Here is a 25,060-nt window from a genome sequence, read left to right as displayed (position 1 = left end):
GATACAAGATTACCAGGTTGGGCTCAGTCCATGTTCCACTTTGGGCTCTCAGTCTTCATCCCCATTTTACAGATGAGGTAACTGAGTCCCAGAGAAGTTAAGTGACTTGCTCATGGTCACACAGCAGACAAGGGGCGAAGTGGGGATTAGAACCCAGATCCTTCTCACACCCTGGCCTGGGCTCTATAAGAAAGTAGACAGAGCCTAAAGAAGAGAATTTCTATTCTTGCAGAGTCTGGCAATTTAAACAATGGCTCTTGGTGACATTCTGCGGGCTTTTAGTAACATTTTTAGTTACTTTCCCTTTAATTGTCTAGATTTCTGATGAAAATCATGGAACCACTAGCCGGATCCCTACGGCAACTCATTTACTTCCAATAACCCGAAACCCAAAACACAGTGACAATGTGAGCAAGTCAATATCAACTGCAAAAAAATATTTAGAAGTAGAAAAATGCAAAATCCTTTGGGGATCGTCTCTTCATTAAAATTGTATGTATTAGTATTTCTCTCAGGGTGATATGGATCACTAAACTCTCAGAGCTTAATTATCATTATCAACCTAAAGCATGCTGCAGTTGACTAAAACATTTGAGCAACCCAATTTTGTTAAAGAAACAAAACCTTATAAATTTGACCTGATTTCATCAAACACCAAGTTTGGTTTGAGCTGGGGAATCTACTCTCTTTGAACTCCATAGCTATTATGAAAATGTTCAGCTTTTTCCCAGCACCAATATATTACTATTACTGCTTCTTGGAGAAGCAGCGTGGCTCAGTGGAAAGAGCCTGGGCTTTGGAGCCAGAGGTCATGAGTTCAAATCCCGGCTCCACCACTTGTCAGCTGTGTGACTTTGGGCAAGTCACTTCATTTCTCTGGGCCTCAGTTACCTCATCTGTAAAATGGGGATGAAGACTGTGAGCCCCCCGTGGGACAACCTGATCACCTTGTAACCTCCCTAGCGCTTAGAACAGTGCTTTGCACACAGTAAGCACTTAATAAATGCTATTATTATTATCATTACTATTACTTTACTGAGGATCTGGAAGCACTGACATGTACCTAAATGCTGGGTTATAAAGATTGCTTGTCTAAGCTAGAAGAAGCATTGATGGAATATTTGAGTTCTTAAAATTATTTTTTATGGTATTTAAGTGCTTAATATGTGCCAGACATTGTACTAAGTGCTGGAGTAGATGCAAGCTAATCAGGTTGATTAGCTTGGACACAGTCTCAGGTGGAGTTCAGTCTTAATCTCCATTTTACAGCTGAGGTAACTGAGGCCCAGAGAAGTTAAGTAACTTGCCCAAGGTTACACAGCAGACAAATGGCAGATCTGAGATTAGAACCCAGCTCCTTCCGACTCCCAGACCTGTGCTGTATCCACTAGGCCATGCTTGAGGAACCTTAGCCTTTCTGGCTTTTCACTGAAAAGTATTCTCAGTAGTATTTAATTTTCATTTCACAGTGTCCTCTTAGATTCATTAGGTCAAATAAAAGTATCATCCAGAACTCATGGTTTTCTCTTTACCATTTGGAGGTGGGTCCTAATTGTATGTGCTTTCCTGGGTCTTGAGAATAGGGTAAATTGGACACATTTCTTATTTCAATTTATATGTGTGGGTTGGTTTTTTTTTTTTTTTTTTGTTCATTGAAAGCAGACTAGGTAAGCATTTATAACATTAATCTAGATTACATTCTTATCTCTTTTGTCAACTGGTAATGAACACTGTAAGCTCAATTTATGGTTACCAAGGACACTGCTGAATCATGTATCATTCATTATAAGCACTGTATCGTATAACTGCTCGTTTGCATTTAGGTTCATTATTCAAACACCGTTGCAGTTTTTAAGTTCAGCATTTCATAAATTAGAGTGTTCCCTATGGTATTCAAAATCATGCTTTTTTAATCAGACACTGAAATGAGCTGTGTTCAGCTAGAGAACTGGATTTTAGACTAGCTCCATCTTGATGAGAAAAGGTAAATCGTTTGTTAAAAATGATCCATTCATATTAGCACAATTGTAGAACATAAACAGTTTCAATACCCATTTTCTCTAGATTGTTTCCAAATGTTTTACCCATTCAATAATCTTGTCAAAATGTGTAAAATGAATCAAGAAGTGGTATTTATAGAGTCCTTACTATGTGTCAAGCTCTGTACCTGGGTTCTACACGCAGCTCTGCCATATGTTTTCTGGGTGTCTTGGGCAAGTCACTTTATTTCTCTGGGCCTCAGTATCCTCATCTGTAAAATGAGGATTAATCCTCTTCCATCTTGATTAGACTGTGAGCCCTGTATGGGACAGGGACTGTGTCCAACCTGATTAATCTGTATCTATTCCACCATTTAGAGCCATGTTGGGTACCTAGTAAGTGCTTAACAAGTCCCATAATTATTATGATTAATTATTAGGAGAGTACAAAGCAATTATTAATTATTAGGAGAATACAAAGCAATAGAGTTGGTGGACACAACCCCTGCTACAGTCTAGAATGGGACACAAACGTTCTAATAAATTAAAGTTAGGGGAATTAGGCATAAAAGTTTTGTGGAGCTGGGGTGGGAGGAATATCAAGTGTTTTAGGGTTACAGTTCAAGGAGCAAAGGTGACACAGAAGGAAGGGTAAATTGGGGAAATGAGAGCTTAGTCATGGAAGGCCTTTAGTTGGAGGCGTAACTTTTAGTAGAGCTTTGAAGGTGGATAGAGAGGTGGCCCATCAGATTTGAATGGGAGGGAGTTCAAGCCAGAGGGAGGCTGTGGGAATTGGGTCAGCACCTTTCCACTCTTATAGAACCTCCAGTGGTTACTCATCCACTTCCGTGTCACACGGAAACTCGGTATCTTTGGTTTTAAAGCACTCAAACTCCTTGCCCCTTCCTACCTTACCTCACTGTTTTCTTACCACAAGGTAGCAAGCTCACTTCACCCCTCAAACACCAACCTATTCACTGTGCTTGATCTCCACTATCTCACCGTTGACCCCTTTCCCTTGTCTTCCCTCTGGCCTGGAATTCCCTCCCGCTTCATTTCCAACAGACTACCACTCTACCTACTTTCAAAGACTTATTAAAATCACATCTCCCCTAAGAGGCCTTCCCTAAATAAGGCCTCGTTTCCCCTACTCTTTCTCAATCCCAATCTCTTGGTTAATTAGAAGTGCAATTTGGCATCTAGAGTTGAGAGACTGCAAGGTATAGAATGGAAAAGTGTATTGCAGGGTGTTGATAGCTAAATTGGGACTGAGCTGTAGCATCCATAAGTCTAGTACAGGAGGCCATGCTGCTTTTTCCACACAAAGTTCAATATTTGGAAAGCTAATTTAACCAGAAAAAAATTTTGAGATTCTTATATCTATTTTTCATCAGTGATGCTTTTTATCGACTCAAGTATACCCTGGAGAGTAAAGTCTTTGCTTACTTTCTCAAAAAGACTATGACATTTCCTGCTAGCTTTTTGCATTAGGAAATATCATCATAATGATAGTCATTATCATAATAATGACTTATTAGTGCTGATTTAATGTGAAAGGAGGGAGGATTGATTGGAGGAGAATGAAAGAGGACCAAATGTGGCCCTATTGCTAACACAAGAAAAATGATATGCAAGTCAAGACAGTAGGCTCAGTTTTGCAAATTGTTGTACATATTTTTGCATTTGGGGGGAGATGGTAATGCAGGCTTATTGGATCAGATGGATGTGTAAGTTTGCAGCTTTTCCATGGTCAGGAAGGTTTCTTATAGTCACCAGTGGCTAAGTTCCTAGGATCATGATCGATCTTGGAAGAGAAAGGGCTCGGTATTCACAGAATGCAATGACTTTTCTCCAGATACACTGAGGTTATACTAAGGGGAAATTTGCTTAAGCTGAAGAATGAATTTTTAAGTCCTAAATGCAATATTTGGTACAATTCCTGTCTTAGAGGGATGGTAACTTGTTGGGATGAATATAGGCTATTCTTTTAAAGGTCATTTTTAAACAGGCCTGGGATATAGCTATCTCCCAGTGTGTATTTCCATTTTTCCTCCTATCCTTCTTCAATCCAACCAAAATGCTACTTCCAAAATAATTTGAGTTAAGGAATATTTTGGTATAGAATTCTTAGACCTTTGGAATTTCCAAATTAAACTTTTCCTTCAACTTTCACAAATATTAAAAATAATCGAACTCATTCTTACTATAAAATTGCTTTTTGGAAGATGAGACGCATTCTCCATTATGCTTTGACCTTAAGTCATTGAACCTGAACTTCTCATACAAATTCCCGACCCCTTTTGAAGAGTTTGAGATACTTGTGTATGTGGTTATGGTTCCTCTCCAGCAAAGTCTCCAGAATGGAAAAACGCTTTCTTAAAAATGCTGATCAGAAAGAAAGGACTTACACATACATGGGCTTTTCTTTAAAAGCATGGTCACAAAATACACTGATAATACTCATACAACCATTGGCAAAGAAACCATGCAACTAGATGAAAAAGGCAATATCTGGAGATTCAGCCCAATCAGTTTTTCTCATAAAAGCTAAAATAGAGGTTTGTGCATAGACTGAAAGAAAATAAGATCCTAAAGAACCCAACATGTCACAGTAAAGTAACCGTGGATTTACCCCTAGAAAATGGGACTACAAATCGATATAGAGATAGAGGAAATTTAAACAAATAACATAGGCCCACAAAAATGTGACTGGAACATTTGCTGGTAAAAGATTTGGATTTAGACTAGCTTCAGAGTCGCAGTAGGGAATTAATACCATTTCCTAATAATTGGAACTGCAAAATTGTGGCCATCAATTTCATGGATAAATCTATCGGAGAGATATTCTCACCCTTGTCCCTTACCTTAGAAAGTACTGTCTTCCATTTTGTATTCTTCTTCTAAAAGGCAGGACTGGCTTGACCGTAACATTTTCTGGGAAATCTGTTAAGGATTGAAAGGAAACGGTAAGGGGGCAGAGAAGAGAAAGGATTAAAGAGCTGAAATTCCATTATTTCCTTTTACTGGCTCTAAGTCCAAGAATTTCTCTTCAGTAGAAATAGCTGTCCAGTTTATTACCTCTTCTGCTTTTCTTTTGGCTCACCTCTACCTGGAATTCAATTGTATCCTTAGCCAAAGATGGGAATTTCAAGTTCTGCAGCAATGACACAAAGCAAAGTTGGTGTTTTTTCCTTCTGAAACAGGGAGACCACAAAAATAAAATATATCAGGATTCATTGATGCTGTCTTGAAGTGCAATATTTCAGTCATGTGATAGGAACAGGAAACAGGACTGAAATATTATAACGCTGGATATTCTAGATCTTTGAACCATGAATGTCCTTGGAGCCTAGGCACATTGCTTGAGGGGAAGCTATGGAAATGTGGGAGACTTGGGCATCCTGAATTTGGGGTGGTTTATCTTACTCTAAAAGTGCAAAATATTTTTACATGTATGAGGTCATTGTGTTTTCTGATGGTGAAGCAAATGCAATGCAGGCTAAAGGGAACCTGCTTGGTGTGTTGTTGTTGTTTTTTTAAGAAGAGATAAAATTTTCCTCGCACCATAACAATATCAAACTATTTCTAAATGAGATCATCATCATCAGTGATATTTATAGAGCACTGTACTAAGTATTTGGTAGAGTACAGTGTGACAGAGTTGGTAGATTTTCTCCCTGCCCAGGATGCCTTATTTTGATAGTTTAGAGAAGCAGCGTGGTTTAGTGGCTTGGGAGTCAGAGGACATGGGTTCTAATCCTGACTTTGCTGCTTTTTTGCTGTGTGATTTGGGCAAGTCACTTCACTGGTCTGTGCCTCATTTACCTCATCTGTAAAATGGGGTTGAAGACTGTGAGCCCCACGTGGAACAACTTGATTACCTTGTATCTACCCCAGCACTTAGAACAGTGTTTGGCACATAGTACACACTTAACAAATACCATCATTATTATTATTGTTATAATTTAAGTGACTACTGTAATCAGTCAGTAGTATTTATTGAGCACTACTGTGTGTAGAGCATCTATGTTCCGTGTAGAAACACTTGTGTTCAGAAAAATCTACTCTGATCTAGATTAGTACCATGAATTGCACCCAGCAGGCATTCAATAATAATAATAATAATAGCATTCATTAAGTGCTTACTATGTGCAAAGCACTGTTCTAAGTGCTGGGGAGGTTACAAGGTGATCAGATTGTCCCATGGGGGGCTCACAGTTTTAATCCCCATTTTACAGATGAGGGAACTGAGGCCCAGAGAAGTTAAGTGACTTCCCCAAAGTCACACAGCTGACAGTTGGCAGAGCCTGGATTTGAACACATGACCTCTGACTCCAATGCCCGGGCTCTTCCACTGAGCCACGCGGCTACTCGTAATACTATAGCTATTGTAACTACAACTGGATAAGTTGTTTGGTAGACTTTCAACTATTTCATTGTGCACTGATGTCATTTTGCAAACTGCTTTGGACATTGATTGCAAATTGCTCCCACACAAAGGAAAATGAGAAAGTCATTGTAAATATGTGAGCTTTACATCTGAAAAGCCATTCACAATATAGTGTATTTCAAAGTCAAAAGCAGACCTTTGTCTCTTCCTGCAGTCGGAGAGTAAATCCCAGTTGGTATTCTCCTCACGTGGCACTTCAATGTAGACTGTTATGTGGACCAAAATTGATTATTCACTGTTTCCAAGACAGTAATTGCATTAGCAAATGAAGTTTCCCAAATGGCACCTGTTTATTCATTTTAAGGGTCTTAAAAATACAAGTAGAGTTCCTCAGCTGGTTTCGTGCCTTCTGAAATGTTCTTGTACATTGAAGATGTATTTGATTTGCCAGCTGAGGACCATGAAAATAAAACAGGAATAAATTATTTGGGGCAAACTTGCCGGCTGGCCTTGAACTCCTATTGCCACTGGTTGACATCGAATGTGCCTGCCATCTGTGAAGGTTTTCGGGAACTAATGGTTTGCCTAACCCCTACCTCTCTAGTTCAGTGCACAGTGTCCTGTGAAATTTCTCCAGAAATGACCAGGCTTAATTAGATTTTTTTTATTACGTTTTTGAAATTAATTTTCTAGACCTCTGACCTGATGATTCTAATCTATGGTTCTCCAGCTTTCAGCTGGCAGCTCATTCTCTGAAACTGGTCAAGCGATATAGGTCTCTTCAGCAAAGCGCGGTGTAGAGACTAGCCCCGTATATTTGAATACAGATATCACAGAAACATATTTTTGCTGGCTTACATAAAACACAATCAGTTTCAAGCTAGACTCGCTATTCTATTGTCATTTGACTACTAAATTTATAACAATTTATGTGGATAAAGCATGGGCCTGGGAGTGAGAAGGACCTGGGTTCTAATAGTGACTTTGCCACTTATGTGCTGTGTGACTTGGGGCAAGTCACTTAACTTCTCTGGGCTTCAGGTACCTCATCTATAAAATGGGGATGGAGACTGTGAACCCCATATGGGATATGGGCTGTTTCCAACCTGATTAGCTCATATCCACCCCAGTGTTTAGTACAATGCTTGGCACACTGTAAGCACTTATCAAATACCATTTAAAAAAAGTAAAAAAAAAAAAACACAATTTTTCTTCTCCCCACATCATTAGAGGAGGAATTTCATTGTTATTGGTATCTAAACATTAAATAGGAAAGACAGGCTATGGCATTAAAGTGCTGAGAATTTTTCCAAATTATACAGGCAAGATCAGGTGGTTTGAATCTCTTCAATTCTTCCCTAGATGCCTCTTTTTATGTGGACTGTGAAGGCATCATCTTCACTCTATCAGAATTTATATGAGATGAGTTTATCTTTTTTAAGGAAGCTTCCAGACCAAATCTGCATTACCCAAACCTAATATTAAAATAAAATGCTCCTGCTAGAAGAAGGGTTTAATTTTTACTGAGAAATTTGAGCCCTACTCCCAAAGACTGTCATAGGCAGAATGAATCAATCAATGTAAGTAAGCTCACTGTGGGCAGAGATTGTGTCTATCAACTTTGCTGTATTGTACTCTCTCATCTTAGTACAACGCTCTGTAAATGGTGAGTAATCTACTAATACCATTGATTCATTCCTTACTGTGTGCAGAGCACTGTATTAAGTGCTTGGTAGAATATCATACCACAGAGTTGGTAGATATGATCCCTACCCTCAGGGAGTTTACAGTAGATGGAATCAGGGGTGGGGAAATGAGTTTGAGGTGAAACTCTTCTGTGACTGTTATAATGGCGTCAAGAGTTTAAATCTTCCCCTCCATCTCAAGAACTAGAAGCCAGTAGCACTGATCAGTTAGGACAAAATTCCTCCTAAGGTGCAAAGACCCACAAATCTTAGAACTAACAATGGTGCAAAGTAGTGTCTGTAAGACTTTGACCTGCAAAGCAAGAATTGCAGCATCAGTTTCAAGGTTCTTTCCATAGATGTCAGGGCAGAACCTTGGTAGACTCTGACACCAGCCGAATTCCCTGGCTTTGGAGCCTGTGCAAGGTACAGACCAGAATAAGGTTTATTGAAACCTCATACAACTTAGGGATGCAATAAAAGCTACAATCTTGATGAATGGACCATTGCTTGATAGATTGTGTTCCTGATTTTCCCAGTCTTGCCCTGTGCATCAGTCCCTGTTAATGAATTTTCCCCAAGTGGACTCATTAACAAAGTAGGATTCCATGGAGCCTGATACAACACACATTTGGATTGAAGGTTTTTACCTTTTCAATATATTAAATATATTATATATTGTATATACATAATACAATATGTAGTATATATTCATAAATATATACATCAGATAAAATATATGATTAAAGTAATGCAAAAATGAGAGTGCCTGCTTACAAGGCATGTTGGTACTGAATCCAGTCCCCATTATCATCAGTAGGTTACTTTCCACATTCTTGTTTTCTGGGATCCTAGGGCCCAGGTAACATTAGTGCCATGCATTGTTTTTATTTAAATAGAGTTACATTGCAGTTCTTAATATTTCATAATGTTTCCAGCCCAGGTTTCTCTATGATGTTTACTCCTTCTTAATTTCATTTCATCTTCACATACAGCTCTTCAAATATACAGCAGTGCATAAACTCTTTATCATCAGGAACTTCCCTTTCCCATTCCCAATCTTGATTCCAACAAATGCTATTTATTCATTCATTCAATCGTATTGAGCACTTACTGTTCCCAGAGCACTGTACTAAGAGCTTGGGAAAGTACAATGCAACATTCAACAGACACATTTCCTGCCCACAGTGAGCTTAGAGGGGACTTTGTCTTGCTGGTATTCAAAAGTATATTGGCTGCTTAATTTTTTTACAATCTTATAACTAAACCAGGTTTGGGATGCAGAACTCCCTCCATAAGTTCGGTACTGATTCATGAATTTCTGTGGTACCTGCGACAGAGCCTATGTAATTTGTTTGATCGTACGCTGTTACAATTACCCTTGATGTGTGCCTTTATTACAGTATTAAAGTCTTCCATCCAAGAGAATGCCTTCTTTTGCTAGCCAATTTATACTTGTTATATAAGTACAATGGTAGGACATTGACTATAAAATGTCTTTGTGAAGTTAAGCTATATATCTACTTGATTTTTATCTGTTCATTTGGAGATTTCAGAGGGGAAGAGACAGTAAATGCATTTTATATGATTTGTTTTAAATTTGTGGTCCATATTAATCGTAGGTTTAAAATGCCCTTTTATTTGCTTCACTTTATTACTAATTATACCAGCACCAGTTGGCGAACGGTGATTTCTGGGATCTTTGATCATCACCTGATTTGACTATAAATTGCACATTTGCTTTCTTATGTTGTCCCACATATGTTTCAACTGTTAGTTTTTTCAAAATAATCATTTACTCCACACATATCAGAAGTCTAGATACTTATGTATAAATGACCATATTTTTAGATTATTCATTTTTAGATTGTAAACGAATAAATATATACTTGCCCAGGTTTTTTAGGCTGCAACCAGATACAGGGAACAAATCTCATAAGCAGCAGTAGCATCACTGAACACAAAAATATTTGGACACATCCACCCACATGTAACACACATTTCCTAGTTTATCAATTTTTCTTTCTCTCTTCTTCTTTCAGATCACCCTAAAGAGTTCTGTTTCTTCTGTGATAGAATCATATGCTTTTCATGTCTTTCTCATTTTTTATGTATCCTGTTTAGTTATCTGTTATATTATTATCTAAGTGCTTAGTATAGCGCTTGGCACTTACTACTGTGTACTCAGTAGATGATAATAATAATAATAATAATAATAATGATGGCATTTGTTAAGCACTTACTATGTGCAAAGCACTGTTCTAAACACTGGGGAGGATACAAGGTGATCAGGTTGTCCCACGGGGGGCTAACAGGCTTAATCCTCATTTTACAGATGAGGTAACTGAGGCACAGAGAAGCTAAGTGACTTGTCCAAGGTCACACAGCTGACAACTGGCAGCTCGAGGATTTGAACCCAAGCCTGGGCTCTTTGCACTGAGCCATGCTGCTTCTCTGATACAATTATTGAATGATTGGTCCTCTGAGAAAGTGGTGTATTAAGAAGACTTTCAATTTCTCTTTGTCCCCTTAAAAAACCTATATTAAAAAATTCTCTTCTTTGTACTCCAACTTATTTTTTTTAGGTCCTTTTTAAGCAGGATAGTCTACATTAATGTGTTTCACCTTTTTAGAAAGAGAAAAAAACATGTTCAGAGGACTGCAATAGAATTGGTGGCAAAATGAAATATTTGAAGCAGAATAAATCTGTGGCAGAAACATCCTTAGATTCTGCTATTTCAGGAATGGAATTATTGTTTTGTTTAACCTGGTACCTTGGAGCAGGGAGTATGCCTATTGAGGGCTCAGTTAAGATACTGAAACTGAGGGTTAGGGAGAAGGGAAGGGAGAGGGGTCTTTGTCTTTCTCCATTATGCCTTCCCTTGATGCCTTCCATCTCCTTCCCACCACACAACATATCTAACCCAAGCAATTCCACGCAACACTTTGCAAAGTTCTGCACCCCTGCCTGCCTATTTTCTCATTACATCCTGTATCACAGTGAGACAGTGATGCCAGGAGAGCATGGTGTACAAACTACTAGCACTATAAACAATTCTTCTGGGCAGCTTATCAGGTCCTGAAGTTTCAGGATCGATGCTTGTTTCCTCTGAAAGTAGACTCCATCTTCATCCATTAAGCTGGAGAAATGACTTTCTGGGGCTCTTTTCCAGTTCAGCATCCCAGGAAGCACATGAATGAAAGCTTCTTTCTTGCCCATACATGCCCTGTCTTCTCAGTCCCTGGGGTCTATGTCTTTCCAGCTTTAAATATTCCCTTTCCCTGAAGCCCAAAGCCTTTTCCCCTCTCCTTGGTCCCGTGGCTTTCCAGTTCTCAGAGCAGTTACTGAGATTTACTTCTCCCCAAAAGCAGCAGTGTGCTTGAGTGGAAAGAGCTTGGACCTCAAGGTCAGGATACCCAGGTTCTAAGGCCAGCTTTGCTGTGGGCCTTTTTGTGCAAGTTGCTGAAACATTTTGTGTCTCAATGTCTTTGCCTGTAAAATAGGCATAAGCAATCTGCTTTTTTACCATTTAGATTGTGAGCCCTGGCTGGGTTAGGCACTATGTCCAATTCATTCATTCATTCAATTGTATTTATTGAGCGCTTACTGTGTGCAGCCCTAAGTGCTTTTTTTTTTTAAAAAAAAAAAGAGACAGAATAGACCAGGGCTAAAAGATCACTATATCAGGCTGAGAATAAAATGTTTCAAGATGCCTGACCAATCCAGGTATAACCCAGTCTGGACTTCGCAGGAGCCATGATAAAAGAGCTCAACTGCCGCTTTTTCTATGGCCAACTGAACTTTCCCATTCCCTAATGGACCTGGCAAATTTTTCTTTCCACTATCCTGTTCCCTTCAATTTAATGTTCTTTGACGTAGAAATGTTTTACTAGTGCTTACTGAGGAAGATACAAGAAAATCAGTTTGGACACAATTCGTGTCTCACATAGGACCCTCAGTCTTAATTCCTATTTTTCAGATGAGGGAACTGAGGCCCACTGCAGTTAGGTGACTTATCCAAGGGTACACAGCAGACATGTGGCAGAGTCAGGATTAGAACTCCAGTCCACGGTCTTTCCACTAGGTCATGCTTGTAAATTGATGTTTATACATTCCTATTGTAATTTATTGTTGCTATTCCCCCTGGCCTAGTGCCATAAATAATAATAATAATTGTAGTATTGGATGAGTGCTTACTGTGTGTCAGGCACTGTATTAAGCATTCGGATAGATACAAGCTAATCACTTTGGACACACCCCCTGTCCCATATAGGGCTCACAATCTTAATTCCAATTTATATATAGTAAAATATTGGAGTTTATGTTCATAAGAAAGGACTTTCTAAGAGATTTTTCATCAGTCTATTTCTCAACTAAGTTTTTGTACTTTTAAAAAGCTTCTTTCATTTGTGATCTGAATAAAAGTCAATGACAAATCAGTTTATGTCCAGGATAAATATTGTAATAAACATAATTACAGCCCCATTAGATAGCAAATTACATGAGGACACGTACCATGACTCACCCTATTGTATTCTCCAAAGTGCTTAGTTCAGTCCTCTGCGCACCATTATTTAATAAATACATTGGCTTGATTCTAAATTTTATAGTATTTTAAAATACTATATAGCCACAGTGAACAGTACTAACCAGAATTGTACATACTGAATTTCATTTCTGACTCTTCAGTACGCAAATGGATTCTTGAGTCAAAGTCCTTTACTTTGGAAATTTTCTTCAATGCATTTGTTTCACTCCAGAGCAAAGTGTTCGTTTGCCTTTTGAGGTGATGAATTTTGCAAGATAAGGTTCTTGCTTTTTGGGCATTCTAAATGACTGGAATTTTATTCATTAACAATGGTTGATGTTCTAAAGCTGGGGGGAATTGATGTGGTTGGAAAATTAACAATGTATCCCGTATGTTTATGTTATTTCACATCCATTTCCATACTTAGTAAGCCATTGGCAATCCCCTGACCAATATATCTTCTATCAACTTATCACCAATTATTCAACATGTCTTGTACACAGACAAGACTTGTTTTCTTTCTACAAGAAGGGGCAGGGCTGGCACCTATCCTCGGCACTCATATACCTATGAGTAGATTTTACATACACCCTTGCCTAGTCATTGGTGGTTATTTGTATTGATGTCCGTCTCCTTCTCTAGACAGTAAGCTCATTGTGGGCAGGGTATTTGTCTACTAACTCTGTTGAACTACTCTCCCAAGTGCTTAGTCCAGTGCTTTGCACACAGCAAGCACTCATTAAATACAATTGAATGAATAAATAAATGTCCCTCATCACGGTCACTTTTTTGTTGCCCCCATAAGTTACAAGCAAACCTCACTTTGCCGCTGCTCTCCTTTCTATGATTTAAATCTACCACTCTTATTTAGGGCCTCAAAGGACTCCTCTTATTTAGGGCCTCAAAGGACTCTAGCTGTTCAAATAGTAACTCCCTTAAAGTACAGCTTACTGTTACAAAATACACAGCATACAAATTGCAAGCTTTGTTAGTGCTTGCCCTACAGGGACATATTTTAAAGCTTAAGAATTTTGGTGACTGGCTTTCAATGTATGTATGGTTTTCAAATGTGTACAAATCCTTCTGATATTGGCTTCCTCTCCTGTAGCATTTATAGTAGCTATTTCTAACCAAACTATGGTGAAGTCAGCACGGTCATTTCATTGGCATTGTTTGTGAATAGTATTTACCTGGCAGTGGCCTATTTCTTAAAAGAGAGTATTTTGGGGAAATTCACTCCACCATTTTCTGATGAGGCCAGACTTTAAGCCCAATAGACTAAAACATTGTATACCTGTAGAGTTGGAGATAGTAGTGCTGGCTAATAGATAGAACTACCATTGTAAGTTACACATATCATGGGAAAGAATTACTAGAAAATACCATGGATCCTGGGACATCTTATAGGAGACAGTGTGGAAATGCACTACTGCAAAAAAGAAAAGAAATATTCTTTTTTGTCAAAACAGTCAAATAACTATTTTGTCAACTGAAAGTCTTTTCAGCACTATTGTTCACTTGAAAGTTGAATTTCTCCAAAGTTGTTAGCCAGTTCCACGATCTGCCCAGGGACACGAGTATTTTGGGACAAAATATCTTCAAGTGGAAATCTTTTCCTGTGATTTAAATCTTCCAGGAAAGCCGTAACTCTCAATGACAAACCAGCTCATATGGGGGAATGCTGTGGAAGTAATGTCGAGGGACCATCTCTATATGTTGCCAACTTGTACTTCCCAAGCGCTTAGTACAGTGCTCTGCACACAGTAAGCGCTCAATAAATATGATTGAATGAATGAATGAAGGAGATTCTAGTTGCACACTAGATCCATTTCTGGGAATGTCTCCCTAACTGACATAGAGTGTTTCCAGTTGTCCAAGCCCCGGACTATCCTTGTGAACTGCCACTAGACTGCCTCCCTTGGAAGCCTCATAGCAGGGGTTGGAAAGCAGTGCAGAGCTGCCAGAATGACTTACTGGGCAGTAGCCATCAATCGCTGTTTTCCAATCCATCCTAAGTTGAATTAAAAATGAGCCTGGAAATACAGTGTTAAAAGTCAAAGTTGGGATTTTGGATGGAGAGAGGGAGGGGGAGGGGAAGACAAGGGAATGACCTTCAATTTCTGGCTCATAATAGCGTGGACATTTTCTGAGGGACTGATTTTCTGAAGGTTTCTATTATTGTTTGTGGTATGGCATGTAATACCTCATATCCTTGGTGAGTCTTTGGTGTGGTAGGGTAGTGTTCTCTCCATTTAAGAAAACTGAGTCACGGATGTGAAAATTTGGCCCAAGGGCAAACAAAGGACATTTTGGCAGATGAACACTAGAATTCTGCACTAGGTATTATTTGGGTTTTCAGTATGGCATGTTATATCCTTGAAGTGATGTGGTTGTGGGTTTAATAATTACTTAGTAAGTGCATCTGGTACATGTACATTACTGTTCATTATCAAACATAGTAATTGTTTTCTTATCATTCCGAAGGATATGGCACAATTATTGAAAAGGATATGTGTAGGCTTTGTTTTCAAATTGTAATTCTTCCCATTTCTTATATGCCAGTACTATAATGTTGGCATTTTGTAGTCAAGATTATAACAGGTCAGTTAGGCTAAGTCCACCATTGTGTTTAATTATTTCCAGGAAGGGCTGGTAGGGTTCAAAAGCTTGGTTGCATGATAGAGTTTGCTTCTGTCCCTTAATACTAGAAGAAGATAAAAGCAAAACCCTGCCACAAGTTGGCCTTTGTTCATTTGTTTAAAAGTAGACCATGAAACCTCAGCTGTAATAGCACCTAGAATTTGAACTGACATGTTTACTCTTTCACCTACATCGTCCTTGGTCTCTGTGTCTGAAATCACAATTTTTGTTTTAATGACCTTCCTGCCCAGTCGTTCTCTAAGACAATCACTTGTCGATTTTCCACACCACAGAGGAACAGGGTGAGGACAAAATAAATGAAATCTACAGGTAATCCAAGCACTTTGATTTATCCAATGGCTTCAGTTTCCTCCTCCACCAACATTTTTACCAAGGATAGAAAGATGAAACTCAATTTGATTGCCCCCAAACCCAGTTATTGACATATAGCTCAAGCTCCAGTCATTTCATCATATTTACTGAGTGCTTACTGTGTGCAGAGCACTGTACCAAGCGCTTGAGAGAGTACAATACAGCAGAGTTGATAGAAACAGTATCTGCCTTCAAGAAGCCACAAGATAGATCAGGGTTGTGGAGGCAACAAGTCTGAAGACACCCAAGGTTCTGCATCAGTCTATCCTAGGAAATCTTTACAGATAACTGAACTTATTAATTGGCAACACTTAATGGAAAGACAAAAAGAAAACCCAAAGAAGACCATTGTGTCTTTTGGAACATTGATAGGGTGTGAATTACTAGAGAGAATTGAGTTTTATTCTAATGTGAATATTTTCAAAGCTAGTTTAATAGCAATTACGTATGTTGGGAAATATGAGCCTGCAACAGAAAGAAAGATTCTCAAGCATTTATTAGCATCACTCATGAGCTCTTCCCAACAACCTGAAGCAGAAAGGGAGAAACCCCAACAACAAAGTCCAAGAATGTATTCTGTTGATAAATGTTGAGGTATTCTTATCCTAGTGCAACCTTAACGGGAAAGTGTGTGAGAAGAATGGATGATAGGTGGATACCTCATCTAGCATATCCCCATTCTATTTTTCCTACCTTTGGAATCACATCTATACTTGAGCCCATAGCCACTAAGCCCTCTTTCATCTCCTCCTACTCTCTCCCATGTCACCCTTGCACTTGGCTTTTCAGCCTTTATTAGTCCTACAGCATCTATGTCCATATCCATTATTTATAATAATCTCTATCTCCTTCCCTAGACTGTAAGATAGTTGTGGGCAGGGAATGTGTCTACCAACTCTGTTATATTGCACTCTCCCAGGTGCTTAGTTCAGTGCTCTGCACACAGCAAGCACTCAATAAAACCCATTGATCAATCATTTGATCACCTGGATATTATTACATCTCTTCCCCATAAAGCACTTTTACAGTTATACACTGTTACTTCTCCTGTCTGTAATTTATTGTAATGTTTGTCCTGGACAGAGTTGTGAAACCCTTTAAGGAAGGAATTATGTTTATATACTCTATTGTACTCTCCCAAATGCTTAGAACAGTACTCTGCATAGAGTAAGTACTCCATAAATACCACGATTGATTGAGCTGAGGATATCTAATGATCTGCTTTATGATCAACTGAAACAGGGTATATGTTGGTTGGAGGCAAAACAGATGCTTTAAAGATACAGAAAACAGTCTCTAGCCATGTGGTAGAATTGTGGACTTAAATGAAACTCTTTTGGCAGGCTTTGGGGAGATTGGCATATAAAGAAAGAATTTCAAAAACAGAGCAAAACATTATCAGAGAAAAAGGCTTCAGGATGGCAAAGTGACTTTTTTTTCTGAACACACAGTATTTACCGGAGTTCTGCTCACCCATAAGTCTTGCAATCATACCCAAATTCACAGATTGGATCTTACAGCATCATCTCCATATATTTGTGTTTGTCTCCCCAGTTGCAGTGTAAGCTCCTTGAGGGCAGACAGCATTTCATTTTGATGTTCTGTACTTCCCAAGTGTCTAATACAGTGCACTGCACTAAACTGGGGTTCAGTAAATGTTCCTGCTGCTGTTGCTACTGCTGGGGATTGAGACTGTAAGCCCCACATGGGACAGGGACTGTGTCCAACCCTATTTGCATGTATCCACCCCACCGCTTTAGTACAATGCCTGGCATATAGTAAGTGCTAAACAAATATCATAAGTATTATTATAATTACTGTTATATGACTTGTTCTTTGTCCTATCTCTGTCATCTGCATTTTATCTTTGTCCAGAAACGCTCTGGGCATATTACTCCCCTCCTCAAAAATCTCCAGTGGCTACCAATCAATCTGTACATCAGGCAGAAACTCCTCACCCTGGGCTTCAAGGCTGTCCATCACCTCGCCCCCTCCTACCTCACCTCCCTTCTCTCCTTCTACAGCCCACCCCGCACCCTCCGCTCCTCTGCTGCTAATCTCCTCACCGTACCTCGTTCTCTCCTGTCCCGCCATCGACCCCCGGCCCACGTCATCCCCTGGGCCTGGAATGCCCTCCCTCTGCCCATCCGCCAAGCTAGCTCTCTTCCTCCCTTCAAGGCCCTACTGAGAGCTCACCTCCTCCAGGAGGCCTTCCCAGACTGAGCCCCTTCCTTCCTCTCCCCCTCGTCCCCCTCTCCATCCCCCACATTTTACCTCCTTCCCTTCCCCACAGCACCTGTATATATGTATATATGTTTGTACATATTTATTACTCTATTTATTTATCTATTTATTTTACTTGTACATATCTATTCTATTTTATTTTGTTAGTATGTTTGGTTTTGTTCTCTGTCTCCCCCTTTTAGACTGTGAGCCCACTGTTGGGTAGGGACTGTCTCTATATGTTGCCAACTTGTACTTCCCAAGCACTTAGTACAGTGCTCTGCACACAGTAAGCGCTCAATAAATACGACTGATGATGATGATGATGATTTGCAAGCTGTTAGACTTCAGACACATCACTTAACTTCTCTGTGACTTAATTTCCTCATTGGTAAAATGGGGATAAAATATCTGTTCCCCCTGCCTCCCTCCTTCCCTCCCTCCCTCCCTCTTAGGTTGTGAGCCTTGGATGATGATGATGGTATTTGTTAAGTGCTTACTATGTGCAAAACACTGTTCTAAGCACTGATGGGATGGAGGCTGTTGCTCTTCTGATTCTATTTTATTTATCCCAGTACTTGGCACATAATAAGAGCTTAATCAATGCAATCATTATTTATGCTAGACTGTAAGATCCTTGAGCACAGAGATCGTGTTTACCTACTGAATTATACTTTGCTCCCAATCACTTAGAAGAATGATCTGCATATCACTGATGAATCTACTTGCCAATTACGTTTGACCACTGAATTCCCACTTGTTGCTATAATAGCATCAGTTTTTGCCTTCTTTTTATTCCCCAGTGTTTAGAAATGTTTATTCCAAAAGAGTTCATCTTGTTTTCCTAGACCATAAACCAATGGTATTTGTAGAGCATGTACTATGTGCAGAACTCTCTACTCAGTGCTTAGGAGAATACAAAACAACAAAATTAACAGACACGTGCCCTGCCCATAATGAGCTGACAGTCTAGAGGGGGTGATAGACATTAGTATGAATAAATAAGTAGTAACTTGCAACTTAAAGATATATGCGTTAGTGTTGTGGGGTTGGAAGTGGGGTGTGGACATGAGCCTATTTCATTGATGGATCAAATAATTTCTTTAGAGTGGATGCATATTTGGACTGAGAGGTCTGTCCAAAAATTCAGTGGCTAGAATATTTAGTAGTCTCCTATAATAATAACAATAATAATAGTAATATTACATGCTTACTATGTGTAAAGCACTGGGGTAGATACATAATAATCAGGCCCCACATGGGGCTCACAGTAGGCCTGGAGGGAGAAATGTTATTGAATCTCCATTTTTTCAGAAGAGGTAACTGAGGCACAGAGAAGTTAGGTGACTTGCGCAAGGTCACACAGCAGATAAGTAGCAGAATCAGAATTGGAACCCAAGTCCTTTGACTCCCCGGTCCTATGATGTTTGTTTACTGCCAGAGACCAAATAGCCTAATGTGAATCTACGAAGGGCTGTGCATACTGTGGCTACTCAGGAATTTCAAAAAGTAATGAATTAAGAAATTCTTGAAAAGATTCTGTGAAGTACAGTCGGAAACACGATGACTTAGCTGGGATTTCTAGACTGAAATGGAAACAAGCAATTCTGAGGCATAATATAATGGTGGTTCTCATAGGGTAGGAGCTTTGGGACAATGGCAGTGCTATAAGACAGAGTCACCACACAGTGCAAACCACTGAAAATAGTAAATATACCAACACCAAATGTGTGACCTTTACTTGTTTATGTAAAGGAGGGTGTTGTGATTTTTGCATTGGCCAATGAATCGCTAGTATTTATTGAGTCCTTGCTCCATACAGGCCACTGTTGTAGAGCTAGTGGGATTCTGGAGATGTTATGAAGACAGGCCGACAGGATTCAGTGACTGAATGGGTAGGATGAAAGAGAGAGAAAGCTGAGGGCAATGCCAAGGTTTCAGACTTGAAAGATGGAAATGATGGTGGTGTTGTCAACAGTGATGAGAAAGTGGGGAGGAAAGATTTTGGGAGGGAAGATGAAGAGTTTGATTTTGGACATGTTGAGCTTAAGAGACTGGTGAGACATCCCTATAGAAATTTTCTGGAAGCAGGAGGAGATTCTTGAAAAGCAGGGATCAAGTAGATCAGTGGTATTGATTGAGCCCTTATTGTGTGCAGGGCACTATATTAAACACTTGGGAAAGAACAATAGAAAAAAAGTTGGTAGACCTCTTTGCTGCCCACAAGAAGCTCACAGTCTAGAGGAATCATGTCCAGCACCTCTACTGGATTGTATGAAGTTCTTTTAAAATGGTGCTGTACACACAGTTAGTGCTCACTAAATACCGCTGACTGATTGATATGGGATTGTGGGGAAGGAAAGATATCAAGGCTAGTGAGGCAGATTTGGGAGTTATCTATGCAGAGATGATAGTTGAAGCCATTAAAGTGGATGCACTTCCCAAGGGAGTAGGCCTGGATTTAGAATGGAAGGGGAACTGGTACTAAGCATTAAAGAATGCCCACAGTTTGATCATGGGAAGCTGAGGAAAGAGCTGGCGAAAGAGTGAACGTAGAGTTGAAATGAACATAGAGCTAAGAGAACAAGGAGAGGACAGTGTCAGAGGAACCAAAGTTTGATAGTGTTTCTGGGAAAAGTGGGTGATCTGAAGTGTTGAAGATCTGCTGGGAAGTCAAGGACAAAGTAGAGTGTATTATATTTCATGAGCAGGGGTTCATTGGTGTCCTGAGAGAGAGCCATTTCAGTGGAGAAAGTGGAAGCTGTATTGTAGATGGTCAAGGGGAGAGTTGGAGAAGGAGTGGAGACAGCAGGTTCAAGCTCCGTTTTCGAGGAGTTTGGGCATCCAATAATTATAATAATAATGGTATTTGTTAAGCGCTTACTATGTGCAAAGCACTGTTCTAAGCGCTGGGGGAGGGAATACAAGGTGATCAGGTTGTCCCAGATGGGGCTCACAATCTTAATTCCCATTTTACAGATGAGGTAACTGAGGCTCAGAGAAGTGAAGTGACTTGCCCAAGATCACACAGCAGACATGTGGCAGAGCCGGAATTCGAACCCATGACCTCTGACTCCCAAGCCCGGGCTCTTTCCGCTGAGCCGCGCTGCTTCTCTAATGTGGGGCAGAGATGGGATGATAGCTAGATATCCAGGGGCATGAAAGCATGTGTTTTAAAGCAAACCAGAAGGAGCCATCAGTAAGCATCGGATCAAATTCAAGTTCGCATCAGTGAAATTGAAGGCTTGTATCGGTCATCCTGAAACAACTTGAATTATTGGGGATTAGGTAGATGACAACTGTGAAAGTGAGAATTACTGCCTTCTTCAGGATGAAAATCAGTGTCCAAGCTGCACACAAAAAGAACCCAAAACTTCATTTAAGATGAACTTAGGCATGTCTGATTATCTAGACTGTAAGCTTGTGGTGGGCAGGGAATGTCAGTTTTTATTGTGATATTGTACTCTTTCAAGCGCTTAGTACAGTGCTCTACACAGTCAGTACTCAGTAATTATGACTGACTGATTTTAGTCAATGGAACATAGTTTCACAGCACCTTCCCAGGTAGCCAAAGGCCTTCAGATACTTCTAGAAAGTAGCATTTGGCTCCTATGATGAAAGAGCTGCTGGCCACAACTGCCTAATCCTAAAGACTCTACAGTTTGTCTTCAGATTTCAAACTTTTGACAGGCCAATCAGGATTTAATTAGCTTTAGAATCCAGGGCACCTTCATGTGACTCATTTTAAGCCACTACTATGGTGGGTAGCCTTGCTACCCTTGAAATTCCATAGCGAGTAGCTCTTGGCAACCCAGTACTTGGTTGAATTTGGTTTCCGATTCCAAAAGGAGCAGAGCATCTCCTGCCTCTGTAAGTTGGGTTTTAGCCAATAGAAAATGCCCTTGTCACAAGTTTTTCTTTGACGGATGACAAGCATGAAACCAATTATACCTTCTAGTAGTTGTCAGAAACTCTTTTAAATCAACTTCATGAATCAGTGGTCACTTTAAAACTTTGATTGAATTTCCAAACTTGGCTTATGCAATGTCTGATTATTCTTGCTATTGAAATAAAATCACAGGACAGAGAAACACAGGGGGTGGAAAACCAACTGAATAAGTTTATCCATAACTACCAAAAACGTTTTTCTATTTTATGCACTTTTGTGTCAAGTAACTGTCAAGTTGTAATCTCCCAAGTGCTTAGTACTGTTCTCTGTACCCATATCTGGGCATAAGAACAATGGATTTCCTTCAACATGGGGAAGCAAAGAAATGTGAGAGTAAATTGCCATAGACAAAACAGTGATTTTAAAATCTACTCCTCTTAAATATATTCACATGCTGAATGATGCTGCTGCTTTGAAAAAAAAAATTAACCGAATGTGTTTTTGAGGAGTAATCATTTGCAAGACATGTAAAAATCCTTTAAAGGGATGTAACACTTAGGAGATATTTCAAGTACTCAGCTGTGTTAAAATACTTTGGGCTGTGTTTCTTGTAGCTACTGACTATAATTAGTCTGTGGAAGTGGGAAATAATATTTCAGAATGCACATGAATTATAGTAAAGCTAACCAGCAGGGGCCTGTGTTGTGGGGAACAATATCTGCTGAAGCTGCCTCTCAGAGACTGAAGGAGGGACCTCAAGGGGTTAATTTTTTTCTCTCACAGCCTCATAAAGTCACATTTTCAACTGCTCCCGGTCTTGTCATCTCATTTTTTGTGTTGTTTTTTTGTTTTTTTTTAACACCTCATTCTCTCAGCACTCCTCTTCCCTTGGAGGCAGATCCCTTGACCTGTGCAGATTACTGTAGCAGTGTGAAGGACAGAGCGAGCTAGCCGGGCATTTCCGAGGGGGAGATTTGGCTCCAAAATAGGACGTTAAGCCTTTCAGCCTTATGCTTATTTACCAAGTCAGCATGATGCAGTGTCTCTGGGTGCTTCGTGGACTCCTGGGGAATCAGCCTGGAGACAAAGGCAGAAGTGGCAGCGGCTGCAAATGTGAGAGCCTGGGCCATTAAGGGAAGCAGTTTGCTAATAAGGGCCTGTGAAATCTAGGTTTCCTTGGTTTCCATGACAGTTATTAGGTACCATAGAAATTAAATAGTCTCCCACAATGCTCCTGGGAGAGAAGGGGCTCTCAGTGACAAAGCAGAGTAGTTATGACCGGTAAGTAACTTATCCTTCTGAGAATACAGAACTCTCAGGATTATGTGGCTTGATTTTTCCCAATATGGGGTGCTTGACTTTTCTTTCGTGGGGGTGGGGTGGATGGATGACTTGAACATGGGCACACAGTCTCTAAAACACTATTTCCCCCCCCCCTTTTTTTTTGTTTAGAGCTCAGCTGGGCAAAGCAAGGATATGAACGGTTATGCAGGTGGGCTTCTGAGGGGGAGTGAAGAGATAAGGCATCCAATCAGGCTCTGGCAACCTGCAGCCCTGCCAGTATGCCCCTCCAACGGATTTCTGTAGTCCCAGCACGGGAGACTGCCAGCAATGGGAAAAGTTCACTGGGCAGAAACAAAGAGAAGAACAAGGAAGGAGAGGTAAGAGGAGGTTTGATTTGCTATTCTAGGGAAGCCTATAGTATGACAGCCAATGTAGCCATCTGTCCCCCAGGGCTTTCCTTGCCGTGGTTATAGCGCTGCTATACGCATGATCCCAACATGGGGTTATAAGATGCGAAAGAAAGATGTGTGACTAGCCAGAGACTACTGAAATGCATTTCTGACTTCTGAGAGGAGGAAAGGAATCTAGTCTGTAAGGAGTGATGCTGAAAGAATGGATTCAAATTCCTGCAGTTCCTTCCTTTTAGCCTTTCATTTGATACTTACCTGCCAGTCATTCTCCCACTATGCTTTACATAGAGCTGTTTGTACATGTTAACCATGCTTTCAGGGAGAAGGGAAAATAGTTCAGGAATAGTTGGATGGGTTTTATTTAATCAGAAGAACAAGGACAGTAATGCTGAAATAGGAAACACTGTATGGATTATGTTGGGATATAGCTACACCGTAATCTGTTGCTCTCCATTTTCACAGAATGAATCTGTTGTTGTTGTTGTTGTTTTTAAGAAAGGGTGCTTCATCCTCGATCTTCTTTCTTGAAAAATACTATTTGAAATGTACATAGCCTAGAGAAATATACTGTTCAATCCATGTTATCTAGGCTATGTCAAAGCAAGTTTAAAATCTGCTCCTTGAATTCAAACTGGTTTTTTTTTCTGTACAATATAAACTATGCTGATTTCAGAGTGTTTTTTTTTTAAGATTGGATGAAGCTGGGCATAGTGCTGGTGTTCAAAATATCCCTAGTAATTTTAGTAAATTCATATGCAGAAAGAGAGTCTGGTATTGAATATCAGAAAAATACAGAAACTACAATCACTTTGATCAATTTAAGCAATTTGTGCTTGGTATGGGGGATCTAATCTACCTTTTCAAAGATAGGGTGCTTTCCCCCAGTTCTGGAAGTTAATATTTTTCCTGGGAAATCTATGATTGGGTAGGGGGTAGAGGGGCAGGGAAAAGGAAGTGGAATGGAAGGAAAGAATAAATGGGAATTAGCGTGAAGTACTGAAAGAAATAAGATCCACTGCATCTTCCAAACACCAAACGGCTTTTTCCTGCTTTAGAGTTTATAAGGCCATGTTTTTCAGGAAATCAATACGTGATGACTAGGTAACCTTCTAGGATTATTAGATGGTGGTAAGAGATTTTAGGGATTTACAGATGCATGTTAGTTGATCTTCACTTTGAGAGAGATAGTTGCCTTATGACAGGCATTAGATTTCCTTTGGAGCTTTTCAAGTTATAATATTGTTGAGCGGAGGAATGATTATGTTGGCTCCATACATTCTTCATTGGGTATTCTAATACCTGGAGTAGTGAGCCCAGACTTCTAGTGCTAAAACTTTTCACAGACAATGATCTTGATTCTGATGAAAAAGATGTAATACTCAAATGCATAAATAAAAATGGAAAAAGCTATCCAATTATTCTTGTGCTCTCCTGCATAATAGTAAGCCAAGTCAGATTTTGAAGGAAATTTTCAAAGAGCAAGGAAAGTGGGGATTAGGTTCAAATTTGTGTAGTGTCCAAGAATTATCACTCTCTTCAAGGTATTTTATCACCTGGAAATAGCTCCATTATCCAAATGCTTTATTGTACTCCCCTTCCCACCACCTTCCTCTCACTCATTCCCTTCCTTCATTCCGCCAATTATCCTGGGATCACAGT

The 25,060-nt window shown here is 39.7% G+C and overlaps 1 protein-coding gene across 3 annotated transcripts in view; it reads left to right on the top strand.

Annotated features, from left to right (window-relative positions):
- The window catches only part of MARCHF1 (membrane associated ring-CH-type finger 1), a 520,911-nt gene that overhangs the window by 217,635 nt on the left and 278,216 nt on the right, over positions 1 to 25,060 (top strand). Inside the window, exons 1-2 of one of the 3 annotated variants that reach the window (XM_038754945.1) lie at positions 22,909 to 22,988; positions 23,160 to 23,368. In XM_038754945.1, coding sequence (XP_038610873.1) covers positions 23,270 to 23,368 — 99 coding nt within the window. In that variant the 5' untranslated portion in view covers positions 22,909 to 22,988; positions 23,160 to 23,269. Of the gene's footprint in view, positions 1 to 22,908; positions 22,989 to 23,159; positions 23,369 to 25,060 lie in introns of those variants that run through there. The other 2 variants (XM_038754944.1, XM_038754943.1) reach the window with 2 other exon arrangements.

The sequence above is a fragment of the Tachyglossus aculeatus genome, chromosome 12 (genome assembly GCF_015852505.1).
Source record: "Tachyglossus aculeatus isolate mTacAcu1 chromosome 12, mTacAcu1.pri, whole genome shotgun sequence".
Classification (NCBI taxonomy): domain Eukaryota; kingdom Metazoa; phylum Chordata; class Mammalia; order Monotremata; family Tachyglossidae; genus Tachyglossus; species Tachyglossus aculeatus.
This window is presented reverse-complemented; position numbering and strand designations above follow the sequence as displayed.